This window comes from Neomonachus schauinslandi, chromosome 3 (assembly GCF_002201575.2).
Source record: "Neomonachus schauinslandi chromosome 3, ASM220157v2, whole genome shotgun sequence".
NCBI lineage: Eukaryota > Metazoa > Chordata > Mammalia > Carnivora > Phocidae > Neomonachus > Neomonachus schauinslandi.
The window spans coordinates 101,984,767-102,008,624 of NC_058405.1; the positions used below are offsets into that span (position 1 = coordinate 101,984,767).

General features: G+C 39.6%; 1 protein-coding gene across 1 annotated transcript in view; it reads left to right on the plus strand.

Annotated features, from left to right (window-relative positions):
• THSD7B (thrombospondin type 1 domain containing 7B) overlaps positions 1-23,858 on the plus strand; it is a 727,150-nt gene that overhangs the window by 139,114 nt on the left and 564,178 nt on the right. The window contains exon 2 of the mRNA XM_021695876.1: positions 17,299-18,109. Coding sequence (XP_021551551.1) covers positions 17,299-18,109 — 811 coding nt within the window. The remainder of the gene's footprint in view (positions 1-17,298; positions 18,110-23,858) is intronic.

Here is a 23,858-nt window from a genome sequence, read left to right on the forward strand (position 1 = left end):
CCCCCCCCAACTCCAGCAACCCTCAGTTTGTTTCCTGAGATTAAGAATTCCTCATATCAGTGAGGTCATATGATACATGTCTTTCTCTGATTGACTTTTTTCGCTCAGCGTAACACCCTCCAGTTCCATCCACGTCGTTGAAGATGGCAAGATTTCATTCCTTTTGATGGCTGCATAATATTCCATTGTATATATATACCACCTCTTCTTTATCCATTCATCTGTCGATGGACATCTTGGCTCTTTCCACAGTTTGGCATTGTGGACATTGCAGCTATAAACACCGGGGTGCACGTACCGTTCGGATCACTACATTTGTATCTTTGGGGTAAATACCCACTAGTGCAATTGCTGGATCGTATGGCTCTATTTTCAACTTTTTGAGGAACCTGCATACTGTTTTCCAGAGTGGCTGCACCAGCTTGCATTCCCACCAACAGTGTAGGAGGGTTCCCCTTTCTCCGCATCCCCGCCAACATCTGTCGTTTCCTGACTTGTTCATTTTAGTCATTCTGACTGGTGTGAGGCGGTATCTCATTGAGGTTTTGATTTGGATTTCCCTGATGCCGAGCGGTGTTGAGCACTTTTTCATGTGTCTGTTGGCCATTTGGATGTCTTCTTTAGAAAAATGTCTGTTCATGTCTTCTGCCCATTTCTTGATTGGATCATTTGTTCTTTGGGTGTTGAGTTTGATAAGTTCTTTATAGATTTTGGATACTAGCCCTTTATCTGATACATCATTTGCAAATATCTTCTCTCATTCTGTCAGTTGTCTTTTGGTTTTGTTGCATGTTTCTTTTGCTGTGCAAAAGCTTTTTATCTGGATGAAGTCACAATTCCGTACTTCAAGCTCTATTACAAAGCTGTCATCCTCAAGACAGTATGGTACTGGCACAAAAACAGACACATAGATCAATGGAACAGAATAGAGAGCCCAGAAATGGACCCTCAACTCTGTGGCCAACTCATCTTCGACAAAGCAGGAAAGAATGTCCAATGGCAAAAAGACAGTCTCTTCAACAAACGGTGTTGGGAAAATTGGGCAGCCACATGCAGAAGAATGAAACTGGACCATTTCCTTACACCACACACAAAAATAGACTCAAAATGGTTGAAAGACCTAAATGTGAGACAGGAATCAATCAAAATCCTAAGGGAGAACACAGGCAGCAACTTCTTCGACCTCAGCTGCAGCAACTTCTTCCTAGAAACATCACCAAAGGCAAGGGAAGCAAGGGCATAAATTTGTATTTCTGGGGTGCCTGGGTGGCTCAGTCATTAAGTGTCTGCCTTCGGCTCAGGTCATGATCCCAGGGTCCTGGGATCGAGTCCCACATCGGGCTCCCTGCTTGGCGGGAAGCCTGCTTCTCGCTCTCCCACTCCCCCTGCTTGTGTTCCTGCTCTCGCTATCTCTCTCTCTGTCAAATAAATAAATAAAATCTTTAAAAAAAAAAAGTTAAAAAAATTTGTATTTCTGAGCGGGAGATAAGGTTCATCTTTTTGAGTGAACAGGCAGAGTACATTTAATGCAGGAGAAGGAATCATACCACCTCTAGGAAGGGCCTACACAGAGGGTGGAGGGCAGCGTTTCACTTCACAACTGCAATTTTGGACCTTTGAGCTGTGCTCTGCATAGTGGGCTGTACTGAAGAGCTGGTGTTGAGATAACCGTGACGTTGACAAAATCCGGTTTGCTGTTTCGGTAGGACATAAAGGCGAGATTAAGTTACATGCCCATGATCCCGCAGCTAGCAAGTGGAGGAGCCACAGTTCGAATCCCAACTGTGATTTCAAAGTCCAGGTTATTTCCAGAGCAGAGGATGAGGAAGGTAAAGTGAACCTTAATAAAGTAGCACTGAAACCTACAGTGAAGGGTGGCTCTGAAAATTTGTTTATCAAAGGTTAGTAAAAATGGAAGAAAGGTGAATCATGCAGTCAAATAAATATTGCTTTCGGCAGCCAGAGGTTGAACATAGAATGCTGAATAGGTATCAGTGGACTTCTGCTGTTCTTCTTTAAAATGCACATTTTAAAGATGGGGAATGCAGGCGGAGTTCGTTCTCTTGGCTCACTGCCCTGGATCTCCCCCTTATTACTGCTGGGATCCTGGATAGTTAATGTGGCTTCTTTGTAGAACTGACAAGTCACCCACCTCCCAGGCTTTGTGTTAGGATTAAATGATGCAGTGTAGATCAGGGGTTCTCACTTGTGGCAATTTTACTCCCCAGGATACATTTTACGATGCCTGGAGACTGGGGTGCTACTGGCGTTTAGAGGGTGGATGTCAGGGATGCCTCTAAATATCCTACAGTGCACAGGACAGCCCTCCGCAACAGGGACTTATCTGGTCCCAAATGTCAGATGCCAAATTTGAGATCAACGCCTTGTGAGATCTAGAGTCTTGTAACAGGCAATGTCTCCCACATGGACCTGTTATTCGTTCGGTGCTCACTGTGCGCCAGGCACTGTGTCAAGAGCTTCTCGTACATCATCTCTGTTGCCAGCCTACAGGTTGAAATGATTGGAAATCAAGGCAAATCATGCTATTGAACGTCACAGAGGGCTGAATGGCAAAATCAAGATTTGGACTCAAGTCTGTATAGCCCCAAAACACTTTCTACGAGCCTGCTCTCTCCTGTTTTAATGTAGTTACCACTGTTTAGTCTTTGCTTTAGGTGTTTGGAAGAATAAATGAACATAAGCATTTAAGGGTAGTTGGTTGAGCCTTGCCTTGAGCAGAGCCTTGCCCACTCTCTCTGCTTCTGGCTAGAGAAGGTGTTGATTTGCAGGTTGGGGGTGGCTCTTCTTGTCCCCTGCTCCATCCTAGGCTGCTCATGCAAGGCTTCCAAACCACGGACAAATTGTTCACATCTGCAGCCACCCATAGCAGAACAAAAAGTTCGGCAGCACTGTGAGCGATGCTCTGCCCCCAATGCTTATTACAGTTATCAAAAGAAAGAGGCAGGTCAAAGAGGAATGGTGGTGTTTTACCCCCAAAGGGACTCTTCGGTGACAATCACAAAGGCTAGACAATGCTTACAAATGTATTCTAATGGGAAAAGCAGACAGGAGAGCTGTAGGGTCCCCAGCCCCCCAGTCTGAGTATGAAAGCTCATTTTGATTCTTCCTTTCTTCTTGTTGAACAAAGAGGTAACATTATCTCTTTCTGGGACCCAGTACCTCAGTCGTCCAGCATACCCCATGGCTCATGTGGTCAGCTGGAAACAAAGCAGAGGAGAGAGATTCATGCTGAGACTACATCTGTCTTGAACGGAGTAAAATAAAACCTCAAGTAAATCTTAATGTAGATTAGGAAGTGTGGACTTCAATTACCTCAAAGTGGCACAGGCTTTTGATAATGTGTTTCATCAGGATAGGAATTATGAGGTGCTCAGACTAATTCTGTGAAATCACAAGGGGGATAAAGAGTTCTAATAGCATGTTACAGTAAGTTAGTGCCCAGGGAGTAGAATGTTATGGTCCACATTAAATTTCCATACCTAGACCATGAATTAATTACGTATTGATTTTTGGAGAACAGAAATATATTAGAGCATAGGTTGACAGTGGATGTAAATTAATAATTGTTTGGATGATTCAGAGATTTTTTCTGTGCGTCATCAGTTTCTGTGTGGTCTCTATGTGGAGAAAGAACTGACGTTCCTTAAGTGTTGGATATCAGTCCTCTGATGTGTATATTCAGAAGCACAGCATTTTAACTAGGGGGAGTGTTATCCATTTGTCTTTGGGTAGAAGGAAGAACAGCAGAAAAAGGCTCCTTGAGGTTACTGGTGGTGGGATGGGGGTGGGGGATGCAGATAAGCAATACTTTCTGTCGTTGAGGCAATGCATTCTACTGGTGGGTATTGATTTGTACTAAGGAAATATAATAAGAGGTTAACAGAATGAACAGGCAACATGCATATATATGTATGTGTATGTGTGTGTGTGTATATCCTTACACACACACTCATACATACACATTATATCTAATATGATTACATAATATAACAATCTGTTATCATATGGCATATGCATTTAAATATACTACATAATACATATATATAAATATATCATGCATATCATGCACTGGAAATAGTTGGCTTAAATATATGTCACACATTAATATAAAATTAGTGTTGTATATATTATGTATTTAATATAACTTATAATACAATATGAATGTAATTATATAGATATATAAATATATTTAAATCAATTCTATTTGTTGTGTATTACAGAATATCACATTTATGGAATGTTCCTGCATGGAATATAGAGTCAACAAATCTGTGTTCTAAACTTAGAATCAATGATGACATTAACATAATTATACTATAATCCACTAATGTGGCCAATAAAGTACATCTTGTCAAATCCTGAAGTAAAATCTAGCCCAGCACAAGCTATGTTTGAAATGACATAGAAAATCTGAAATTAGAGAGGTGTACCATATGCAGGACTTTTTTATTAGGCTGCAAATTAGTGACATGTTCAGTGCTTGCTCTGAATTGTTTCATGCCTTTACAACCTTAAGCCTTGTCACAGTTCCATGCACTTTGATCTCATGTCCTAGGTCTTCTAAATTGCTCAGCCAAAACCTAATGGACAGATGGATCTCTGCTCTGTGTTTTATATCGGTTTCATTCTTTGTGAACAGCTGGCAGATCATAGACTTATTCTGATGAGTGGGTGACTTATTATAAGTCAACTTCTAAGTTAGACTGACTCTGATTTCTACTTTGTGGTTTTGTGTGTTTGTATCTTGAGAAGATATAAGTGTTAGGCTTTGGATTGAAAATTGCATTGGACCCTAAAGTTAAAATTATAATTTTATTTCAGGTTATTTAAAATCATTAAGGTTAAAAAAATATGGTCAGCTACCTCATCTAATAAGGGAAAAGCCTCACAGATGCAAAACATATATATATATATATTTTTTTTTTTCTCCAGGAAAAGAATGATGTAGGGAAAGAAGTTTGTGAACCATTGCACTCGCACTCTAGGGATAAATTCTTTGGGATTCACAATGTATATTTAGAAAGCATTGAGGACTTCTGGAAATAGAAAACTTTAAATTTTATTTAACTCTGCATTGACCCCAAATTTATTTAATAACAGTGCTCCTCTCTGCATACTGATCTCAGAGGATGCAACTGTGCCACTGAACACATTTGGGGATTTCCTGAATGATGATATGTTCTCTTCAGCTGGAATCAGATGAAGTGATTACTACAGGAAAGGCCAGGAGGCAGCCCGGTCCTTCCTTGTCCCCAGAAGCTTTTAAAATTCAGCATTTTTTTCCCAATCATCTGTGTACTAACGTTAAGTCTATCAAATGATAAATGCTACTTTACAATAATTATTTTCATTATGTAAATGGAAACTACCCCCATAGCTGAGATGACATTTCCCCAATTCACTTGCATTGTAAATTGGATTCGCACAAAGCACCCTGGGAAATTCCAGCCATGCAGGGGAGGAGGAGGGTAAAAAGAGTTGACACAGGCTTCAGGCCACTGCCTTGTGCTCACTGGGCTAGAAAAGGGTAATGAGGATGGATTTTCTCAGTGTGCTCTTGAGCCAAGGGCTTGAATATCCTATGGGGCTGTCAGCCCTTGGGCTGGTGAGGGACGTGTTTATTATTGCTTCTCTGATTCCCTTTAATTATTATATGTGGTGGTGATTATTGTAGTGGGTACTCATCTCAGCTAAAACTTTAGGTGTGCAAGGAATATAATTTTGTTTAACTTAGTTTGGTTATTTATTTGGAGCTCTTCGTACCACCAGGGCCCCCACTTTTTCTATGGGAGGTCCACCAATTTCTTAGCCATCCGTTCATACTGGTCACCACTTAGAAGGTCCCTATTCCTGGAAGGCTGGCTGGCCTCTCTAGAATTCTATGCAGTGTTTTGTCCTTTGTGCTGCGTTCCCACTGTGCTGAGCCCTTGGATCTGCAGGAGGTGCTCGGTGGCCTTGGCCTTTTGTGCCTGGACACCCAAGGCTGCCATTTCCTCTCTGGGGAAGCAAGATACATCATCTCTCTGTCTCTGTTACTAATACCAGTATCTCTATTCTTACCAGCCTCACTGCAGACAGGAGAAAGGGGCAGGGAGGAAGTTTTTATTTTTGAGCTAGGAGGTATGTGCCAAGGAAAGGGCATCCTTCCCTCAGAAACATCTGACATAACCTTATGGACAAGGCTTCTGGCACCCCAAAAGGCAGATTCTTGTTAGGCTGTCTGTGTTTGCTGTCAAAAGTGTGCTCAAGGGGCACCTTGGTAGCTCAGTTGGTCAAGTGTCCGACTCTTGATTTCAGTTCAGGTCATGACCTCAGGGTCCTGAGATCCAGCCCTGGGTGGGACTCTGTGTTCAGTAGGGTGTCTGCTTAAGATACTCTCTCCCTCTCCCTCTGCCCCTCCCCACCCCCGTCCCTCCCCGCCCCCACGCCCCCACTCTGCACACACGCATGATTTCTCTAAAAAAAAAAAAAAAGTGTCTTCCCATCACCTTCTACCTAAAGTCTATGTTTCTGTACACAAAATGTACTTCTTAAATATGTTTCTCCCCTCCCCCACTCGCACACAAAGGTGGGGACTCGGTCTCTGACCCAACTCCACCCCTCAGAATAACAATCCCACTCAAAGCTGTACTAGGGTTTGAGCACAAAGACATTTTACATAGAATCCTTCAGAGTCCAGCTAGGAACCTGCATCCTGGCAGATTTCCTGGGTTTCCTTCTGCTTCAGGTGCTTCCCCTCCTCAGGCAGAGGAGTGTTCCAAAGGAACAGTCTTTAAGTGCACTTTCCAGACCCTTCCCTTCTTAGGTCTTTTTCTGGGTGTTAGAGAATATAATGCTATCAACAAACTCTACAGTGATCACATTCACACTCTTTTCATTTCTTCTTGCCAATTTTCCTGAAATTGGAAATTTAAGGCATCTGGGAGTTCTGAAAACTGATCTACTTTGCAAGGCTGCTTTGAGGACTGAGTGACATGATTGTTATAAAGTGTTGAGCACAGTGTCTGTCCACAGTGTCTGTGCTACTGCTCTTGCTGTTATTATACTGAAATTGTAACCACTGTGATAATTTTATCCCTGGTCACTTTTTAGTTTTGCGAGTGGTAGGCTGGGATGATAGGATCTGATATGTAATTCTCTGAGAAAGAAAGATTTGAATCCTCTGAGAAACAGTGATAATAGCAATCTTACTTGTTGAGTGAACGTCCTGGGTCAATTAGAATATTTGGAAGAGACCTATGTCCAAAGTCAAAGGTATTTCTGTAGACTTGTGTATTTATTAATGGTAAAATTAGCATGCTAATCATGAGAAGACTGGGTACCCCATTCCTCAATTTGGATCCTTTGTGGATCTGGAAAGAAGGGGCCCAGAGAGTTGCAACAAAGAATAATGGGCATTGCAAACAGGGTTGTGGAAAACAGGTATTTAAGAATTCTGTTGGGCATCACACTGAGGATTTCGTCCTTTAAACATATGCTAAGGAAACACAGAACAGACGTTTTTTGTTTTTTGTTTTTTTCCTCTCATTTGGCAAAACCATCAACTCATTTGTGTGATGAGTTTCCGGTGGTGACATTACTCCTAGTTCTATTTAGACACGATTCTGCTTCCTACAATGCTGTTTGCTTCAGCTTCGATAATTGGTGGGAGGCTAACCATATGCCAAACACTAGGTTAGTGCTGAGAATAGAGTGGTGAGTAGGACCAATATGTTTCTGCCGTCACAGAGTTTAGAATCAAGTGGGAGAGACAAAGTTTAAATTACACAGTCAGATTTTTTTTTTTAAGATTTTATTTATTTATTTGAGACAGAGAGAATGAGAGAGAGAGAGCACATGAGAGGGGGGGAGGGTCAGAGGCAGAAGCAGGCTCCCCGCCGAGCAGGGAGCCCGATGAGGGACTCGATCCAGGGACTCCAGGATCATGACCTGAGCAGAAGGCAGTCGCTTAACCAACTGAGCCACCCAGGCGCCCAACACAGTCAGATTTGTAATTGCAAGTGTGATGAGTGTTTTGTAGAGGAGTAAGGTAGTGCCAGAGCATAGGGAAGAGTTCCTAAGAAAGCGACTTAAGATAGGAAGAGTGAGAAGGAATTAATTTGGCTGTAGGGGATGGCTCGAGGAATAGTACATGTGGCTGCTCAGGTATGGCAGGGAACTTGGAGCATTGGAGGAACTGAAAGATGGCCAACATGATGGCAGAGCAGCAAGTGAATGTGGGTGGCTCTGGTGATCAGATGCGAAGGGGATGGGAAGGGGCCAGATCAGGTAGGCACTTGTATGTCATGTTAAACTTTTTTTCTTTATTTTGAGAAGAATGGGAAGCTACTGATGAGCTGTAAGCGTAGAAATGCCATATAGATGATAAGCTGCACCCAAAGTGGTACAAATTTGAATTTTTAAAATATCTATGTCTGTAATATGGAGAAAGAATTGATGCCAGGGGTGTGGTGAGGTGGGGCATTACATGCTAGAAGGCCAATCAAGAGGCTACTCTTCTCATTCATACAAGAAAGTGTGGTGGTTTGGGTGAGGGTGGTGACAGTGGGGATGAAGAAACATGGACAGATTGACTTGATGTTTAGGAAGTAAAACTGATGGGTGATTGATTGCATTTGCTTTTTGTAAATAGAATCCTTAGGATGCTCCTTAGACTATATAGGAAAAATAGGTATTTCTAGTGTTTCTAGAGAGAAAATAATATTGTGATTATGCCATGGTACTGCTGTTTCACAGATATTTTTTTCAAATCAGTAACTTGGAAGTTATTTTTCAGATGACAAGAGTCTCAAGTAGTCTTAAAACTGCTGTTTCAAAACTGAAATAATTATTCCTTTGGGAAGAAAAAATTGGATGAACTAGATGTTTTGTCCACCCAAATGTAGCTTAGGTTTTGTTCTCTCTCACTTGTTCACCATGAATATCTGCTATTAGAGAGAAGATGTATTGAGAAGCAGATATACTCCATGTAACTGTTAGAGAATTGAAATTACCAAGAAAAAAATATCATCTCAAGTACGCTCTAGTGCAATTTTTATCCTAGGCAAAATTAATCCTTGAGTTGCTTAATGATAAATAAAATGGATGCCACCCTGCCCTTTTGCTTCATGTATTTTTAAAGCCTATGTACATAGTCTCAACATTGTTGTTTTTCCAGTGAACCTCTAAGGCAACAGTATGAAAGGCCTCCTTTATCAAGCCCAACATGTATTGATTATTCACTGTGGAAATAGCACTTTATTCTTATTTTGGAGGGGGAGGAGCACAGCTTAAGAATTTCAGTCTCCCAAGCACCTGTTCCAGTTTGCTTTCTGTGAAGTATAAAGCAAACAGATTTCTGGCCCTCCTGAAGTTTAGTCACTGCCTGAGTGGCCAATAAGCTATGGGAGAAAGTCCTTCAGAAGAACATTGTGTGGGATTCAGCTTCACTCTGTTTCTGGCATCCTCTTCATTGCCTTTTCCACTTAACAGATACCAAACAGCTGAGTAAATGATTTTCTTCTGCTTCTCCAGGGAATGTAGAGGGCTTCGCTGAAGCATTTATTGTAAGTAAAGTCAAAGTTGAGTGGAGCCATATTTATGGGATGAGAATGTCCCATAAATATCCATTGACAGGTATCGGAGCCCTAGGAGTTCCGGGGCCATACCCGAGCCATGCCATTGAGCTGAGACCAAGGTAGGGACGAAGGGCTTTAGGCAGGAGAGGAGTGGCTGTGCCCTGAGCCCCTCACACCAGCTGTGCTCAGAAAAGACCCTCTTCTAAATATAGTACATCAGGGCGCCTGGGTGGCTCAGTTTGTTAAGCAACTGCCTTCGGCTCAGGTCATGATCCTGGAGTCCCGGGATCGAGTCCCGCATCGGGCTCCCTGCTCAGCGGGGGGTCTGCTTCTCCCTCTGACCCTCTTCCCTCTCGTGCTGTCTCTCATTCTCTCTCTCTCAAATAAATAAATAAATAAATCTTTAAAAAAAATAAAAATAAATAAATATAGTACATCTAACAGGCATTGCAAGGCTTCATTTGCTCAAGAGATATGGCTTCTAAAAAGTTAAACTGCAGTTGTTGTGGAACAGGCATGGATAGAGAGAAAGGGAGAGTCCAATGTCAGGGCTCCAGGGCTGTTTACCTGGATTGTTTGTTTATTTATTTATTTATAGACAGAGTGGAGGGAAGGGGGAGAGGGAGAGAGAGTATCTTAAGCAGGCTCCACAGTGGGTACAGTGTGGAGCCTGATGCAGGGCTGATCTCATGACCTTGAGATCATGACCCGAGCCAAAATCAAGAGTCGGACGCTTAACCAACTGAGTCACCCAGGCGCCCCAAGAGCTGTTGACCTGGGGCACATTCTTTGACCTCAGGCTTTGATGGTCTCATCTAGCAAAGCAGAACAGTATCAATGATGTACATGTGGGATTGGAAAGATGGTAGGTGTTCAAAACAATGTTATTACTATTATTTGCTATAATTATTCTAGGGACAGAGAATTCCTTACTGGTGCTGAGGCTTCATTTTGTGCTCTAATCCCCTGACCCCTATTGGTTCTTTATGTTCTTGACTAGTGGCTTAGTCCACGTTCTCAAGCATGCGAAGGCAGGAAGGATCCCGTTTCACATAATAAATTGTGAAGGGCCCTGGGAAGAACTCCAGGTGCAGGAGACTGAAAACTCTCAGCATTCACAGGCAGTTCGTTGCTTGTGTTATATTTGTCTTTATGCAATTTCTATTTATTTTTATGTTTTTCTTCCTTTCCCTCCCCCACATCTTGGGTCACAACCATTTAGAGAGTCCTTATTCTTCCCTTGCAGTCTTAGGACTTTACAATAGAAGCCAACATGATGTAGTGTAAAGATCACTGGACTGGGCATCTGGAATGGAATTGTCCATCCCATTTCTGCTCCAAATGACTGTATGACTTTGTGCAATTCATTGGATTTGTCTGGGCTTCGTTTCCTCCTCCAAAAACCATGGACTGTCACATTACCTTTCCCTTCCCACGTTTGAGGCAGTAGACAGGCTGTAGGTTTTAGTGATGAAGGGACCCACTTTATGTCAGAATGCAGTGTAGAATATGAGGTTTGAGATTTCCTTTTAGGCTTCAGAATTTTTAGAAAGTAGAATTCAAACCAGAAATATTGATAAACAATTTTTAAAAGGTGGTTTTCTGTCTCTGTGGTGTTTGCATTAGCTGATGGGTCGTTCAGATATATTTTTAATCTGCTTTGCTGTCAAGCTACTTTTAATGGATGTTCTAGCCACTGGCAACTAATAATTTGTAATCATAAATGATAAGTAACAGAAGCACTTTGCTTTTCAGTCAGAGGCATCTGTCCACGAAGATGAAATGGACTTAGAACGTACTGTTAGGTGCCAAACAAAAACACAGTCATACAGAAAGAGCCTGGAATGTTAGTAACAATGCTTATGCTTCCTGGAAGTATAAATATTCAGTCCGAATGCTCTGTGGTATCCTTGCATGGAGCCATAAACTGTCTTAAAAAAAATCTTTGTACCTATGAAAATGAAGTTACATTTGGTAGCTCTGAACTGTTGCTGTTAAAATTTTCTAATGAAAATTATTGGAATACTTTAGCACACCTATCCTTCAGACCACAAATATGTTTTGAAAATAGTTTTAGTATTAATAAAGGAATTTTTAGTTCCTGTAAAAAATGCAATGGAATTTTTAAATAAAATACATTATGGTTTAAATTTTTTCTCATTTAAAATTTTTTCCATGTGTTTACATTTTCCATGTTGTGTTTCTATTGATATCCAATGCATAACTCAGTAATATATATATAGTAATATAGTTTTATATTATATATATATAAAATGAACAGGTTTTCTCTGTGAGTTTAGGAAGTAGTGCATGGCTTTGAGCATCCTCTGCTAGTAGGAGTTATTAATTAACATGATAGATTCAGAAATGCAGACTTGAAAATGGCCATCTCTTCAGGCTTCTATCAGTGTCCCTGCCTCCAGTGGTCCCTCTCAATTTCTGGTTTGCTGCGTTAGGTCTAATGAGCTCTGGGAACCAAAACATTAAAATTCTTCAGCTGTGTACCAAGTAAGACCTGAAGGAGAGACCAAATGTCCTCTTCAGGAGCAAACTGGCATTACATCTAGCACACAGATTTTGTAAGAGATACTTGGTGTCTCATTTATTTTTATATTTCCAGAGTCGAATACACTATTTGTCAAGTAGCAGCTAAAGAGAAATTGTTATTTTAGTGAATGAATGCTCAGATGCTACTCTCTTCTCATTCTTTGGGTTCTTTGATATATTTTAGAAAGTGTGATTTCTTAGATATTTGTCAACTGTGCAAGGGAAGCCTTACTTTAATTACTCCACAGTTGACATGAAGGCTTTTTAAGGAGTGAAAGCTACTACATAAATTCCAAGCTATTTCTTGGAGGTGAGGCATCTTATCAGTGAGTCAATGTTGTTTTATATCACATTTGGTAATGTTGAGGTTTATGAGTGCTTTGGTATAATAATTATCCACAAATAATTTGGTTAAGATATTAAAGCTTTGCATTGACATTCTTGTCACTCCTCCACCTCATTGCCCAAGTTAAAAATAAAGCAATGTCAGGATAATAAAAGCTGTGGGTTGAAAAAAATGTACAGTAAAATAAACATCTTTTCCTATTGCATGAATGGTATTAAGTCAGGGTTGCTGCCTCAAACAGTGGCAAATGCTGTGCAAAAGCCAGAATGTGTTTATTCTTTCTGACCACTTGAGTCCCCTTTTTCCTTTGTTGTAGGCATCTTTGTGAATGCCACACCCAAAATTCAGGCATCCAGCAGGTCGTCTTCAATATGATGATTTAGATTGGGAGATACATTCATCTCAACTAATCCACTTAAGGGTAACTTAATTAAGAGAATAACATGTGCCAGCACTTTTCTGCTTCTAGGGGAATATTACATTAGAACATTCACATATTTGCACTTTCTGCAGAAACACAGGCAAGAAAGAAAAAAAAGAAAAAAAAAAGAGGAATCACAGTCTTAAATGTGAATATGACCCAAGAATTCATCCATGCCACCCTTACACGCCCCAAAATTTTATTTCTAAACCAAATGTTAATGTGTTAATTAAAACTGATGTGATTTAAAAGATTTAGCAGTTTATTCCAAAGTAACTGTATTTATCACAAAGAAAAGGTAGTAACTTGCAGGTGGATGATGTTTTTATATAATGTTGGTCCAGGTAAACAAGTACTGAATTATTATTCCTATTATACCATTGAAGTATTTTCTGAGACTGTAACACAGCATGAATTTTAGTTTAAATGCATATTATGTCTAATTAAACTTTTAATCCTTTACTGGTTCTAAATTTTATTTTATTTGTATTACTTGGGACCTGTTTTCAATTAAGAAATACCAAATGTGGGGCACCTGGGTGGCTCAGTCAGTTAAGTGTCTGCCTTCAGCTCAGGTCATGATCACAGGGTCCTGGGATCGAGCCCCAAATCAGGCTCCCTGCTCAGTGGGGAGTCTGCTTCTCCCTCTCCCTCTGTCCCTCCTCCCACTCGTGCTCTATCTCTCTCTGTCAAATAAATAAATAAAATCTTAAAAATAAAGAAATACCAAATGATTGATGTTTAAAAGCGTGGATTTCCTATATGTTTCTTTAGATTATTTATCTCAGATATATATTGTGACTATAATCGCATTTTATGTATGTAGAAAATCTAAAGGTGATATTCATTTTCTCCATGCAACTGCTCAAAACTTTAATATGTTCTATTTCTGAAGTTGGACAAGGGATACAAGATTTCTCAAACTGTAGTTCACATTTTTGCTTCAATATGCATGTTTTCTGAAATGGCAAAATCCCTCAGGGCTATGTGATTTTTCACTAGTGTGTGTGTTTAAAGTTCATAGGCAAACACAACTGAATAAGTCATGGAACACATTTTCTCTGTATGCCTGAGAAATGCAAATTGTTATAGGTCAATTGCTGAGAGGTCTTGTCTCTATCTTGTATATCTTGTTTGCAATTTGTTTTTCATTTATTCCAAGCATACACAATTCACTTTATATTTGCTTGTTACTTACATGTTGTTCAGTTGTCTGCAAAGTTTGTTTTTAACCTGAGGAGAAACTATTCTCTGTTGACTGTGCCTTCCTAATGTACTAACTAATGCTTATCAACATTTCCAGGGCTAGGAGGGGGAATTCATTGCTCACATACCACCTTGATTACTTGTACTCATTTTTAAAGGAATATTAACTAACAGATCGGAGAGATCATAGCTAAACTAAGAAACAGATCTATCTGCCTTGTGATGTTAGGATCACATATACCAATGCTCACCCTGGAAAAGACTTTTCAAATGCAGCACAAGAGCCCATGCTTGGAGTCTCGCAGATCTGGAGTCCCATTCTAGTCTACCGTGTACTAGCTGTGTAACCTTCGAGGTGCTTTATAACTTCTCTGAACTTCATTTCCCCAACTGATAAAATAAGCATTCTAGCCCCATGTCAGAGGACTGTTGTAAGGAATAGGAAGGAACTGGGCAAATCACTAGTTGTATGTGACAAACCAGCTCTCAGTTTGTTTGTTTTTTTTAATGTCTTGATTTGCCTTGATTTGTAGTGTGGTGTAAATACTTTCATCATGGTTGATTTCAAACTATGAATGATTTAACAACCACCTGGTAAAATTCTTGAATATGTAACAGTCCTCTGGTACCATCCAAGCCCAGCACAGCACTGCTAGCCCTTAACAAATAGTGATAATTACTTAATAGTTATATTTTGTCTTCCATTGATCTAAGAAAATTTTTGCTGTTTGGTGCATTTCTAGACAGATGGAGAATGTGAAAGCTAAAGGAAGAATAGTAATGTATAAGGTTTAAAATATTAATGATTTCAAATAACAAAAAAGAGCTACCTTAACAATTTTGAAAGTAGGTGAAAAACTTACAACAAGAAGGAAACATTTTAATAAGAAAATGTGTTAGTAAAATCTTTAAAAGTAAGAATAGAGATTACCTGTAAGATGTTCTAGATGAATTAAATTTAATATTAGCTTTTTCAGATTGGTTAGAAATGGTTTGATTTTTTCTGGTCTTACTTTCTTTACACAAAAAAGTCCTAAGGGAAAAAGTGTGTGTATTTGATACCTTAACAAGTAAAGATAAGCAGACAGCCATTATTTAAAAACCTTGTACTTTCAAAAGAGCTCTTTTGATTTCATCCAGTAGCCAATTTCTATTATTCAAAATTGACTTTAGATTTTAAAGTTTGCTACAAGGATATATTTTTGGAAGTATTTCTTTACTGAGTAACCATGGCGATTTTTCTTTTTTTTTGGCAATAATGAAAATTTGCATGCGTAGTCTGACATGATGGACAAGGGATGGCATACTTGAACTGAGATTGCTCCAGAACATCTGGACACATGAAACCTGTAAATGACTTTCATGTAGCAATGCACATCTCAGTTTACAAAGCACAAATTGTGGGTGATCTAGGAGAAAACCACCAGAATTGCAGGCAGTTGATGAAATCAGCCTATGCTGACAGTACCATTTTTTATGTGCATTTACTGTGCCATGAGCAGTCAGTGCTGGGACACCACGTCTGGGCAATGTGTGGGCAAACTCGAGGGCATTTCTGTGAGTAAAAGCTGACTTACTCCAATGAAACTCCTCTGTCCATTTCAGCAAGAGGAGACTCCAGGGATGGGGACACTGAAAGGACATGAGGGTATTTTCTATGTTAATCTCACTTATAAAATGACAGAAGCAAATAGCACAGTAGGTCTACATAGCCAGACAAGGCTGTGAGGAAGAACTGGGAAGACTGTACATTAGAACCCCAAAATTGATGTCCTGCCCTTTAAGTGAGAGATCCTCACTGCAGCATGTTGTCCACCAATGCAAATACCTGTTTCTCTGGGGATGTATATGTCTCTTCCTAAGTGCATGTGACTCTGTACACATTTCCTGTTTCTAGAGATATTACGGATGTGTACGAAAACACATTCCATGAAGTTTTGGGTGTTTGATCAGATTTGGGGAAAGAGAGAAAGACTGCACCTCCTTTCTCTTACCTAGGTAAATTAAAATGTTTCTCAGCGTGTGAATTGCCTTTAGTATCACAACCTAGTGCAGGGGCAAAGGTTACATGGTTAAGTTGGTAAAGTTTCTCAGGTTCATGTTACAATTAAGTAAAGTGGAAGAGAGGAAAGTATTCTTTTCCCGTTGACACAAAATGTGATTACTTGCCATCCTTGTGAAACGTTATATCGTCAGCCTTCTGGATAAGCCTGGCTGGTATGTCTACGGATTAGATGCAAAACAATGTGAGAAACATCAATGGACGCTCTTTTATCTGTCCGTTTTTCTGTGGGACTCTTTCCCATGAAAACATATTCATTGATTAAAAGATGTGGTGTATTACAAACTAATGTTGGCAGCTTGACCCAGAGTCAATACCCATGAGAAATCAAAGTGGGTATATTTCAGGGGTCCTAGGGGCAGAATTTCCATGGGCGGCTGAATGATACTGTTGTTGCTTTTAGTATATCCTCTCCCATCAGATACTTTGTTTCATGCAATTCACTCTGCAAGCAAAATCCAAAAGCAAAAGCGGGGCACCTATTTAGCAAATGGAAGTATATTTACGATACTTTGGCAGGTTATTTTTTTTAATTTAATTTTATTATGTTAATCACCATACATTACATCATTAGTTTGGGATGTAGTGTTCCATGATTCATTGTTATTTTTTAAAGACATAGTTCTCTTCTGAGCCACCTGCAGTATTGAGCTGAAGGCTTGGAAACATGAAAAATCTCACTTTATTAAAATCCTGGGTTTAGGGCTTTTCTTTTAGATTGAAACATTGTCTAACTAGAAAGTATTAATATTGAGTTAGATATATAGGCTTTGAAACATAATGATTCTAATGATACCAGTCATTTTTTAAGTGTGCATTGGCACCACATTGTACCACTGAGCCTCAGAACAGCTCTGCAAGTCAGGGCTTTTATGCTGTCTCTTACGTAGTTAAGGAAACGAAGGCTTAGAAAGCGGAAGTAACTCGTCCAAGCTGACATTGCTGGTAAGGGATGGAGTGGGATTTCAAGAAAGGCCAACAGACGCAGCGCCCACGCTCTTAACAACCAGATTCTATTGTCCACTCAAGTCCATAATTTCACACTGGTTGTGTTGGGAAGTGTGCAGACTGATCCATTTTTGTGTGGATGGCAGTGGGGAATCTCTGAGTAACGGACGCCCTTGTCTTTTGCCCATAGGCCCCTGGGGAAGGTGTGCGGGCGACTGTGGACCCGGAGGAGTGCAGAGTCGTGCCCTGTGGTGTTTCCACTTGGAAGGGTGGACGAGTCACCTATCTAACTGCGCCGAGAACACCAGGCCTCCAAAGGAAAGAAGCTGCTTCCGGGTGTGTGACTGGCACAGCGACCTCTTCCAGTGGGAGGTCTCCGACTGGCACCAGTGCGTGCTCGTTCCCGCCAGCCCCGGCCAAGCGCCGCCTCGGACCGCAGAGTGTGTGACGGCGCAGCATGGGCTGCAGCACCGGACCGTGCGCTGTGTTCAGAAGTTGAACAGAACCAGGGTTGTAAATGAAATCTGTGAACACTTTGCCCCTCAGCCCCCCGCAGAACAAGCTTGCCTCATTCCCTGCCCCCGGGATTGTGTCGTATCTGAGTTCTCACAGTGGTCCGAGTGCAGCAAGGGCTGTGAGAAGCAATTGCAGCACAGGACCCGGGCGGCCATCGCACCCCCTCTCTATGGCGGGTCTCAGTGTCCCAATCTGACGGAGTCGAGAGCCTGTGACACTCCCATTTCCTGTCCTCTTGGCGAAGAGGAATATATTTTTAGCCTTAAAGTAGGACCATGGAGTAAATGTAGACTGCCTCATCTTAAAGAAATTAACCTAAGCGGAAGATCTGTTCTGGATTTCAGCTCCGATTCAAAGGAGCGAGTCACCTTTCGACATCAAAGTTACAAGCCACATCACCTCTCCAAGCCCTGGGACTTAGAGATAGGTTATCAAACCCGGCAGGTCTGGTGCACCAGAAGTGATGGAAAAAATGCTATGTTAAGGTAAGAAGGCCTTCAGTGTTTTTATCTTGGCTTCACTAGCTATTTTACAATGCAATTTTATAAGGTTTCTTTATGATTCCCTAAGAAGGGAAAATTATAACCAGGTTGGGATTTGGATTTTTAGAAGTTTCATCGGAGAAGTTTCCAATTTCAATTACGAATATTTCAGAGTATTGACAAGGCAGAGCTCTGAATTCTTGCATAATTAGTAGTGTAACTATACAGGATAAGGCATATATTACCACGGTTTACCAAAATATCAACCAGTTTAAAAAAAAATAGGTCTGTACTGTTACTACAATAATAAAAGACTAAGCCTTTCTTTATAATAGTGAAAATTCCAATTGACTCTCAAACTTGGGATATAAATTATGCAAATATTTATCATTTTTCATAATCATGTTTTTAAAATTTTTTGTTTACTTTTGTTTTCATGATTAAGAAGGTTCTCTAACATTTTAGTTGTAGATTTTTCATAGTAGTAATAATAGCAGTAAGTTAATCCAAGAATGCTTTCTATGACATTGATTTGAAAAAAATATTACCTTGCTCAGCAATAAATAGAATTACAAACCTATAGAGGGAATGAACTACAACTTTTTAAAAGGATAGTTTAGGCTTAAAAATTATTTGTAACTGTTTTACTTTAAATTCTAGTACAAAAAAAGAAATTCCATGACATAAGTATATAGAAATATGTTCAAAGTTGTATTTGTTTAATTTTCCCCAGAAGGTCTTAAATGGAAGCACTGGTATATTACCAAGTTTTTTCCAAATTTAAATGCTTTTCACCAGTACTTAAATTACAACACAGTGAGACGCTCATCCCTAGAATTAATCATTATCATCAGTTACTGTTTTCTTGGAACCCACAGCTGGCTGGGAGAGGCTCAAAAGACTACCTCTGCTATTCAAGAACAAAGTAATGTGATGATTGGTTTTTTTTTTTTTTAATTTGACTTCACAAATGAACATATTTTATCTTTGATGATTCATTCTGATTTATGCCATATACAACTGGCAAGTCCATTGAAGAGTGATTTTATGCCTTTTATTGCCTGCCTCTGTGAAGCCCAAAAGATTAAGCAGATGATTTGGGTAATTATTGTTTAAATGTGTATGTGGGAATCTGTAAAGACATTGTTTTCTTAATATTCCAGAGAATGTTTTCATTTTTAGCTTGCTTGTTTTTGCCATTTTTTTTTTATTAAGACTGTTTTTTAGACTGGTTTTGATTTACAGAAAAACTGAGTGGAAAGTACCATTTCCATATACCTTCTCATCACTCCCCTCCACATATACAGTTTCATACATACATCTTGCATCAGTGTAGCGTATTTGTTAAAATTCATGATCTATGTCAATATAATACTATAGTCCATAGGTTACATTAGAATTCACTGTGTTGCACATTCTATGGCTTTGGACAAATGTGTAGTGATATGTATCCACCATTGCTGTACCATATAGAATAATTTCACTGCCCTAAAATCTGTGCTCTACCTATTGATCTCACCTTTCTTTTCCCCAGTTCTGTTCCCTGATAGTCAATGATCTTTTTATTGGTTGCATAGTTTTATCTTTTCCAGAGTGTTATACAGTTGGGAAGATACAGTGGTTAGCCTTTTCTTATTGGCTTCTTTTGCTTAGCAATATGCATTTAAAGTTCCTCCATGTGTATCCATGGCTTGATAGCTCAGTTCTTTTTATCACTGAATAGTGTTTGTTGGTTTACAAACTACCCCTCTTACCCCATATACACAGGGCAAGGAGAGATCAAAGAAAGAGGCAGACCATTCCAGATTGGTAGATGGCATTTTAATAAGCATGAGAACTTAATTATGAGGCTTGTTTTAGGTGGCTGCAAAATGAGTCGAACTCTGTACCCATCTGCCAAATCTTAAAAGTTTATATAGAGGCCTTAATTGGGTCCAGTCCCGTATACCATCTAGATGGTCTCAAAAACACGTTACTCCCTTAAGGCTGTGTCCTTAAAGAAGTTCCCACTGTGTGCAGAGCATATATTCCAAGGACAGGGGAGGGAGTGAGGAGCCTCCAGTTGCCCAAGTCCAGCCCAAGGTCAACTGGAAGTCACAACCTCTTGATTACCTCCTCCAACAGTATTCCATTGTATGGCTATATCACAATTTGTTATCCATTCATCTATTGAAGGACATCTTGATTGCTTCCAAGTTTTGGCAGTTATAAATAAAGTTTCTACAAACATTCATCTGCAGGTTTTTATGTGAACACACGTTTTCAACTCATTTGGAAAAATTTAATGTAAGAGTTTGTTTAGTTTTGTAAGAAACTGCCAAACTGTCTTCCAAAGTGGCTGTGTCATTTTGTATTCCCACCAGTAATAAATAAGAGTTCCTATTGCTTCACATTCTGGCCAGCATTTGCTATTGTCAGTGTTTTGGATTTTAGCCATGTTTTAATAGGTGTGTAGTGGTATCTTGTTTTAATTTGCAATTCCTTTTTTTAAAGATTTTATTTATTTGACAGAGAGACAGCAAGAGAGGGAACACAAGCAGGGGGAGTGGGAGAGGGAGAAGCAGGTTTCCTGCTGAGCAAGGAGCCGATGCAGGGCTTAATCCTGGGATCATGACCTGAACTGAAGACAGATGCTTAAGACTGAGCCACCCAGGCGCCCCATAATTTGCAATTCCTTAATCACATATAATATTAGTTCAGCATCTTTTCATATGCTTACTCACCATCTGTTTATATTCCTTGGTGAGGTGTCCAGATCTTTTGCCTATTAATTTTGAGTTGTTTTCTTATAGTTGAGTTTTACAAATTCTTTGTATATTTTGGATACCAGTCCTTTATCAGATATGTGTTTTGAAAATATTTCCTTCCAATTGATGGCCTGTCTTTTCATTCTCTCAAAAGTGTCTTTCACAGAGAAGAATTTGTTGTTGTTGTTTTTTTTTTAATCTTAAGTCCAATTTATCAATATTTCTTTCATGGACTATTCTTTGGTGTTCCATCTAAAACAACAACAATAAGTTCTCTAAATCTAAGATCAACTAGATTTCTTCCTATATTGTTTTCTAGGGGTTTTACATTTTACATTTAGGTCTATGATCCAGTCTAACTTTTGTGAAAGGATAAGGTCGATGTCTGAATTCATTTTTTTTTTTTTTGCATGTGGATATTCAGTTGTTCTAGTATCATTTGTTAAAAAGACTCTCCTTTCTCTATTGAATTGCCTTCCCTCCTTTGTCGAAGATTATTTGACTGTATTTATGTGGATCTATTTCTGGGCTCTGTCTTTATTCCATTGATCTATTTATCTCTTTGCCAGTAAAACAATGTCTTAAATACTGAAGCTTTATAGTAAGTCTTGAAGTTGGGTAGTGTCAGTCCTCTGAACTGTTCTTTTTTAATATTGTATTGACTGTTCTGGGTCTTCTGTTTTTCCATATACACTTCAGAATCAGTTTTTTCAATAGCTACAAAAAAATTTGCTGAGATTTTGATTGGGATTGTTTGTAGTATATGGAGCAATTTGCAAAGAAATAACATCTTGATAATATTGAGTCTTCTTTTCCATGTACCTGGAATATTTCTCCATTTATGTACATCTTTGATTTCTTCATCAGAGTTTTATACTTCTTATCGTGTAAATCTTATACATATTTTATTAGATTGATACTTAAGTATTTCACATTTTTTGGTGCTAATATAAATGTATTGTGTTTTTAATTTCAAATTCTAATTTTTCATTGTTAGTATACAAGAAAACAATTGACTTTTATATATTAACCTTGTATTCTGAACCCTTGTTATAATCACTTAGTAGTTCCAGGACTTTGTGTTGTTATTGTTGATGAAGATTCTTTGGGATTCTCTATGTAGACAAGCATATCATTTGCAGGCAAAGGAAGTTTATTTCTTCCTTTCCAATCTCTTCCCCTTTCATTTCCTTTTTCTTGTCTTACTGTGTTATCTAGGAAATTCAGTATGATGTCAAATAGGATGATAAGGATGGATATCCTTGCCTTGTTCCCGATCTTAGCAAGAGAGCATCTGGATTCTCACAATTAAGAAAAATGCTAAATGTACATTTTTTGTGGATATTCTCTTTTTAAAAAAATATTTATTTGAAAGAGAGAGCAAGAGCACATGCATGAGTGCAAGCAGGGGGAGGGGCAGAGGAAGAGAAACTCAAGCAGAACCTGTTGGGGGGCTGAGTCTCATTGAGATCATGACCTGAGCTGAAATCAGGAGTTGCATACTCAATCAACTGAGCCACCCAGGCTCCCCATAGATACACTTTTTTTAATTTTTGAAGATTTTATTTATTTATTTGACAGAGAGAGACACAGCAAGAGAGGGAACACAAGCAGAGGGAGTGGGAGAGGGAGAAGCAGGCTTCCTGCTGAACAGGGAGCCCGATGTGGGACTCGATGCCAGGACCCCGGATCATGACCTGGGCTGAAGGCAGATGCTTAAGGACTGAGCCACCCAGTCGCCCCCGCCCCCCCATGGATATTCTTTATCATGTTGAAGAACTCCCCCTATGTTCCTAGTTTGCTGAGAATTTTGGTCATTCACCGGTGTTGGTTTTTGTCAAGTGCTTTTTCTGTGTGTGTAGATATGATTGTATAATTTTACTTTAGTCTGTAGATAAGTTAGATTTATTAATTGATTTTTGAATGTTGAATCAGCTTTGCATACCTGGGATAAATCATATTTGGTTATGATGTAGTATTTTTTTTTTCTGTCCTTTTACCAGAATTCTTTTTTTTTATTATTATGTTATGTTAATCACCATACATTACATTAGATTTGATGTAGTGTTCCATGATTCATTGTTTGCGTATAACACCCAGTGCTCCATGCAGTACGTGCCCTCTTTAATACCCATCACCAGGCTAACCCATCCCCCACAGAACCCTCAGTTTGTTGGTCAGAGTCCATAGTCTCTCATGGTTCATCTACCCCACCGATTTCCCCCCCTTCATTTTTCCCCTCCTGCTATCTTCTTCTTTTTTATTTTTTTTCAACATATAATGTGTTATTTGTTTCAGAGGTACAGGTCTGTGATTCAACAGTCTTATACAATTCACAGTGCTCACCATAGCACATACCCTCCCCAGTGTCTATCACCCAGCCACCCCATCGCTCCCACCCCCCAAACACTCCAGCAACCCTGTTTGTTTCCTGAGATTAAGAATTCTTCATATCAGTGAGGTCATATGATACCTGTCTTTCTCTGATTGACTTATTTTACTCAGCATAATTGCCTCCAGTTCAATCCATGTCATTGCAAATGGCAAGATTTCATTCCTTTTGATGGTTGCATAATATTCCATTGTATATATGTACCACCTCTTCTTTATCCATTCATCTGTTGAAGGACATTTTGGCTCTTTCCACAGTTTGGCATTGTGGACATTGCAGCTATAAACACAGGGGTGCACGTACCGTTCGGATCCCTAAATTTGTATCTTTGGGGTAAATATCCAGTAGTGCAATTTCTGGGTTGTAGGTAGCTCTATTTTCAACTTTTTGAGGAACCGCCATACTGTTTTCCAGAGTGGCTGCACCAGCTTGCATTCCCACCAACAGTGTAGGAGGGTTCCCCTTTCTTGGCATCCCCGCCAACATCTGTCGTTTCCTCACTTGTTAATTTTAGCCATTCTGACTGGTGTGAGGTGGCATCTCATTGAGGTTTTGATTTGGATTTCCCTGATGCCGAGCGATGTTGAGCACTTTTTCATGTGTCTGTTGGCCA